The 5,653-nt window shown below is 64.3% G+C and overlaps 1 protein-coding gene across 1 annotated transcript; it reads left to right on the top strand.

Annotated features, from left to right (window-relative positions):
* Positions 1-902: 902 nt before the first annotated feature.
* Positions 903-5,127, top strand: CRYBA4 (crystallin beta A4). Its single transcript, XM_068163262.1, has 7 exons — positions 903-1,039; positions 2,267-2,312; positions 2,438-2,556; positions 2,779-2,920; positions 3,062-3,204; positions 3,324-3,527; positions 5,103-5,127. The coding sequence occupies exons 1-7, from the start codon at positions 975-977 to the stop codon at positions 5,125-5,127; spliced, it is 744 nt and encodes a 247-aa protein (XP_068019363.1). The 5' UTR covers positions 903-974.
* Positions 5,128-5,653: the final 526 nt, after the last annotated feature.

The following is a 5,653-nucleotide window of genomic DNA, read 5'->3' as shown; positions in this document are numbered from 1 at the left end:
CTGCTGCATCCCTGCCCGGGGCTGAGTGGCACTGTGGGGGGCACCCAGCCGCAGCCTGGACTCCCCATGACCACATCCCAGTGCCAGGGCACCTCATGGAGAGCCAGTGAGCTGTGGTGGCCTCCCTGGTGGCTGGCAGCAAGCTGAGTTTAGCCCGGGCTGCAGCGAGAGGCTGGGGGCAGCCCATGCCAAATGCACCCTTGCTGGGGGTGCAGATGTTGGGGACATCAAGCACAGCCCCAGTGCAGCCAGCCCCCCCCACCAGATGCCATGCTTGTCTGCTCTGCCTCCCCCACAGTGCCCAGGGCTGTGTGAAGGAGGATGTCACAGCTCAGCCACTTGGCAGTTCTCTGGCAAATGCTGTCCCTGGGCTCGTGGGTTTCCCCACCCATCCCAACAGCCTCCTTCTGCTGCTCCTCCCTTGGGTGGGCAGGCTGGGTGGGTGCCTCTGCAGGGTGCCCAGCCCTTGGAGCCCTAGCATGACCCCAAGATGATTTGGTGGGGGATCACCACAAGCAAAGCTTGAAGGTCCTGGATGCAGCAGGGTCTTTCCAGGTCCTTCTGCACAGATGCTGAAGGATGCTGCAGCGTTCCTTCAGGACTGATCTCCATCCTGAGCCCCTCCAAGGCCTTTACAAACCTGTCTCTTGCTTGCTTTCTCCCCCAGCCCCTGATTGTTCTGTGCCAGGTGGCTGCTGTGTGCTCAGCCTGCAGAAGAGCTGCCCAGGGAGAGCTGCTCTGCTCTGCCTGGGCAGGGAGAGCGAGCGCTGTGGTGAGCAGATGCATCTTCCCTCCTGCTCTCCAAAAACCATAGCACCACAGCAGGGTGGTGGTGGTTGGAAGGGACCTCTGGAGATCATCGAGTCCAACCCCTCTGCCCAGAGGGATCCACCTAGAGCAGGTCACACAGGAACACATCCAAGTGGGTTTCGAATGTCTCCAGAGATGGAGACTCCACCACCTCCCAGGAAGGAATGGGACAGGAGGAGCACTGCCAGAGCCCCCCCGGGCTGGGGGCACGGTCTCAGCCCAGCCCCAGGTCAGACAGGAGGGTTGGCAGACCCCAGGGGCGATGCCCGCGCTCAGAGCCGGGGGGGCGGGGGTCAGAGCCCCTGCCTGGTGGGTCGGGGGAGCGGGAGCTGCGGTGTCCCCGCTCTGCAGCTTCTCTGCCTGGTGGCTTTGTTCTAGCCGGTCCCTCCTCCCTCCATCTGCTGAGTTAGGGGTTTGAGGGACGCTCCCCGGGGCTCGGGCTCGATCTGGAGCCTATAAAAACCCGGCGGGAGGGCAGCCGGCCATGTCACCTCCCCGGGCTCCGGCACCTCACCCCAGGTAAGCGCAGGAGCCTGGCGCCACCCACCCCTCCAGCTCCCGTGCCTGGCTCCTGAGAGCCTAGCTGCCGTGGGCACACGTGGAGGATGAGCTGGTGCCACTGGCTGGCACGGCTGGGGGGTGCAGGACTCGGCAGCCAGGGCACAGGACAAGGGCAGCTGCTGGGGGTGGGCTGGGAAGGGGACAGAGGAAGGGGAATCGGGGGTGGGGGTGGTGGTGGTGGTGGTGGCAGGGCTGGGTGCTGCTGCTCAGCGTGGGCATGTGGCCACCTCTGCAGTGTTTCTGGCACAGTGCTGGCCCTGCCCAGGCATGGTGAGCGTGTCTGGGAACCTGCACAGGGCTGTGGGCCCTGGGGCTGCCTGCACAAGGGCTTTGGCTCAGGGGGATGCCTGCAGCAGCAGGAGGAGGCATGGGCAGCCTCGTGCATAGGCAGGCAACACAGTCACTCTGCTGCAGTGCTGTGCCAGGCTGCCATGGTGGCTGTCAGGGACATGGGTACCGTGCCAGGCACCTGCTGCTCTTCATGGTCTGGATCTGGATCATGGTCTGCTCTTCATGATCTGGAGGGGCTTGGGAAAGCACTGGGTGCAGTGGGAGAGCCCCAGCCCACCCTCTGTGCCAGCTCCAGCATGGATCAACCCCATGACTGCCTCCCATGCCACTGGCAAAGGGATGTATGTGGGCTCCTGAGGGTGTTATCACCTGGGCAGAGGCCAGAGCAAGCCTTGGAGAGCAGTGCAGGTGGCTGCAGGCTCCTGCTCCACCTGCCTGCAACCCATGGCCTGAAGCCTGGTCCCAGGATGTTGGGATCCCAGGGGAGGGCCAAATCCCCGGTGTGCAGGGCTGGTGGTTCTGGCCAAGCTTTCAAAGCCCAGTCCTGGGCTTTTCCCAGCCCTGGGACTGGTTTTTATGGTCCTATTCCCTTGTGCCCTGGCAGAGCCACCATGAGCCAGCGCTGCAAGAGATCCTCTGGTCTCTGGAAGGTACGAGAGCCTGGGCAGTGCCAGGGAGGCATCCTCAGCCCTGGGGGCACCCAGCTATGGGGCTGCAGTCCCTGCTGGGGGTCTCTGCCCCCGTGGAGGCCCCTGACTCCCTCTGTCCTCCCCAGATCGTGGTGTGGGATGAGGCTTTCTTCCAGGGCAAGAAGCACGAGTTCACTGCCGACTGCTACAGCACCCCCGAGCACGGCTTCAGCACCGTCCGCTCCTGCAAGATCGAGAGTGGGGCGTGAGTGGGGGTGGCGGGGGGAGGGGAGGGGGGTGGGGCGCTGTGGGACCCCGTAGATAGAAAGGAGTTGGAGGATGGAGGTCTCCAGTGCCACCCAAGCCACGGGGCTGCCTCCTCCAAGGAACAGACTCACCTCCAGCGGGGTGCAGGGGGCTCTGCCCTGGGTGTGAGCAGGTTGGTGGGCAGCGCGGGGGTCTCAGCCGCCCTTCCCACCCCCGGCAGATGGGCAGGCTTCGAGCACAGCGGCTTCCAGGGGCAGCAGTTCGTGCTGGAACGCGGCGAGTACCCGTGCTGGGAGGCGTGGAGTGGCAGCAACGCCTACCACGTGGAGAGGATGTGCTCCTTCCGCCCCATCGCCTGCGCCGTGAGTGCCCCCGCCCTGGCCACCCCCACACGGGGCCAGTCCCCCCACCCGCCAGAGCCCACCCCCAGGCTGCTCCCCAGAGCCTACCCCCAGCCGCTGGCCGGGGCGGCCGTGCCGACGTGATGCCCATCTCGGCGGCAGGACCACGGGCACAGCAGGCTGATGCTCTTCGAGCAGGAGAACTTCCAGGGCAAGCGGGGGGAGCTAAGCGACGACTGCCCCTCGCTGCCCGCCCTGGGCTGGGGCAGCAGCTCCGTGGGCTCCTTCCTCGTCTGCTCCGGAGCGTGAGTACCCCTAGGCCCCGGCCCCGGGGGCGCTGCGCGGAGCTGTGCCGGCTGCCCTGCCCGCAGCACGGGTGGCGCTGCCAGCCCCACGGCCAGCGGCGCTCTCTGCTCTGTCGCAGGTGGGTCTGCTCCCAGTACCCCGGGCTACCGCGGCTTCCAGTACCTCCTGGAGAGCGACAGCCCCACGGGCGAGTACAAGCACGTTCGGGAGTGGGGGTCCCACGCGCAGACGGGCCAGGTCCAGTCCATCCGCAGGGTGCAGCAGTGACCACCGGCGCCGCAGCCGCCACGCCAGCCCTGGGCGCCGTCTCTCCCGCGGGACGGCAGGGACAAAGCTCAATAAAGGCTCAGTTGTCCCAGGTGGCACCGTGGCAGTTGGGGAGGGGGTGCCGTGGGGGATGCTCGAGGGCAGGGCTGGGGCTCTGCAAGGGGAAGGGGGGAAAAGGGGGAAGGGGGGAGGGGAGTGGGTGTCCTTCTCTGCTCCCACAGCCAGCACAGGCATCCACATCGGGAGGCCTTGTTGTGGAGTCCCCTTCCCTGGAGACTTCCCAGCCCCATCTGGGTGTGTTCCTGTGTGACCTGTGCTAGGTTCTGTGGTCCTGCTCTGGCAGGGGGGTTGGACTCGATGATCTTCAGAGTTCCCTTGCAACCCCTGGCATCCTGTGAGCTGTGGTCCTATGATCTTCTTGCAGCCTTCCAGTACTTAGAGGGGCTGTAAGAAAGCTGGGGACAGAACTGTGAGCAGGGCCTGCTGGTACGCAGGACAAGGGGTGAGGGTTTAAACCAAATGAGGAAGATTCAAACTGAGAGGAAGGAAGAAATGTTGGGCACTGAGGTGGGTGAAAGCCTGGCCCGGGTTGCCCACAGGGGATGGGAAGTGTCCCATCCCTGGAAGCATTCCAGGTCAGGTTGTTCAGGGCTGTGAGCACCCTGCTCTAGCTGCAGATGTCCCTGCTGACTGCAGGAGGCTTTAGAGGTCCCTTGCCACCCAAACCAGTCTGTGGTTTTGTGTCCCTGTCCCTGCCCAGCTCATGTTTGGAGCTGCACTGTGGGGTGATGGCCCCACTGGCAGCCCCTCAAGGAGCTGTGGGACCAGGGGCCAGGGCACAGCGGTCAGGATCAGTGCAGGGCAGCAGATGCAGGTGCTGAGGCAGCAAGAGCAGCAGTGCAGCCCATGCACATCCCTGGACATCCCACCAGCAAGACCTGTGGCCATCCTGTCCCTGTGCCAGCCTGGCTGCCAGCTGGGGGGCTTTGCAGGCCCCCCACAGGCCCCCCACCCTGCAGACCCCATCTGCTCTGCCATCAGCTCCCCAGGGCCATGCTGCAGCTCCAGCAAGGTGAGGAGGACAGTGTGTGGCCTTGTGCCAGAGCTGGAAGGAGCTGCAGGATCCAGCGAGCTGCAGCTGCAGGCTGGGCACCTATCCCTGCACCCATCCCTGCACCCATCTCTGTACCAATCCATCCTGCACCTATCCCTGCACCTATCCCTGTACCAATCCATCCTGCACCTATCCCTGCACCTATCCCTGCACCTATCCCTGTACCAATCCATCCTGCACCTATCCCTGCACCCATCCCTGCACCCATCTCTGTACCAATCCATCCTGCACCTATCCCTGCACCTATCCCTGCACCCATCCCTGTACCAACCCACCCTGCACCCATCCCTGCACCCATCCCTGTACCAACCCACCCTGCACCCATTACCCCTGCACCCATCACCTCTGCACCCATGCCGGCCCTGAACTTCCCCCCAGCCCTTGCCCAGGGCAGGGTCAGCCAAGCCCCCAGCCCTCAGCAGTGCAGGGACCATGCCAAGCTGTGTCCTGGCCCCAGGGCAGCGAGGTGACAGCTCAGGCTCTCAGTCCTGAATTTTCCCTACCTGCCTGGCACAGGGCTGTGGCCGTGGGCAAGCTTTGAGGCTGCAAGAAGCCACCAGAGGCTCTTGCTGAACCACCTTCTTCAGCTCCTGAGAAAGCAGCAGTGAATTGAAGCTGGAAATGGGGCAGGGCAGGGCTGGTTTGGACAAAACTTCTCGTTTCAGAGGGGCTCTGGAGAAAAGGTGATGGAAATGCCCTGGTGCTGGTGACATTTGCAGCAGAAGGAGCACCACTGGAGCCCCTGGGTGCCCAGGAAGGGGTTGTCTCCAAGGACATCCCCAATTAAAAATGCAGAATAGAAGAGGAAACAAAACGTTTTGGGGGTGGGCTGAGTGAAACCCTGCTGTGTCCCCCCCTCCCCAACCAGGGCAAATCCAAGGGGGGCCACCAGCCAGCCACACAGGGGGGAGGGGAGCTTCCCAACCCCCTCCATGGACACACACCTGGTGGGGACTCCAGTCCTGGGCCACCTACCTTCCCCCACCCCCCTCAGCTCTGGAGCCTTCGGGGGGGGAGGGACACACACACACATGGACTTGGGGGGCCAGGAATGGGGCCAGCACATG

The sequence above is a fragment of the Melanerpes formicivorus genome, unplaced genomic scaffold (genome assembly GCF_026170545.1).
Source record: "Melanerpes formicivorus ecotype bairdi unplaced genomic scaffold, bMelFor1.0.p_v2 SCAF_72, whole genome shotgun sequence".
Lineage (NCBI taxonomy): Eukaryota > Metazoa > Chordata > Aves > Piciformes > Picidae > Melanerpes > Melanerpes formicivorus.
This window is presented reverse-complemented; position numbering and strand designations above follow the sequence as displayed.

What these genes read in the sequence shown, in the direction of transcription:
- CRYBA4 (XM_068163262.1), top strand. Translation starts at nt 975, where the DNA reads ATGGGACAGGAGGAGCACTGCCAGAGCCCCCCCGGGCTGGGGGCACGG. An exon ending in CGGTCTCAGCCCAGCCCCAG is followed by an intron (nt 1,040 to 2,266) that starts GTCAGACAGGAG and finishes GTGCCCTGGCAG; the next exon opens with AGCCACCATGAGCCAGCGCT. An exon ending in GCCGTCTCTCCCGCGGGACG is followed by an intron (nt 3,528 to 5,102) that starts GCAGGGACAAAG and finishes TGCCTGGCACAG; the next exon opens with GGCTGTGGCCGTGGGCAAGC.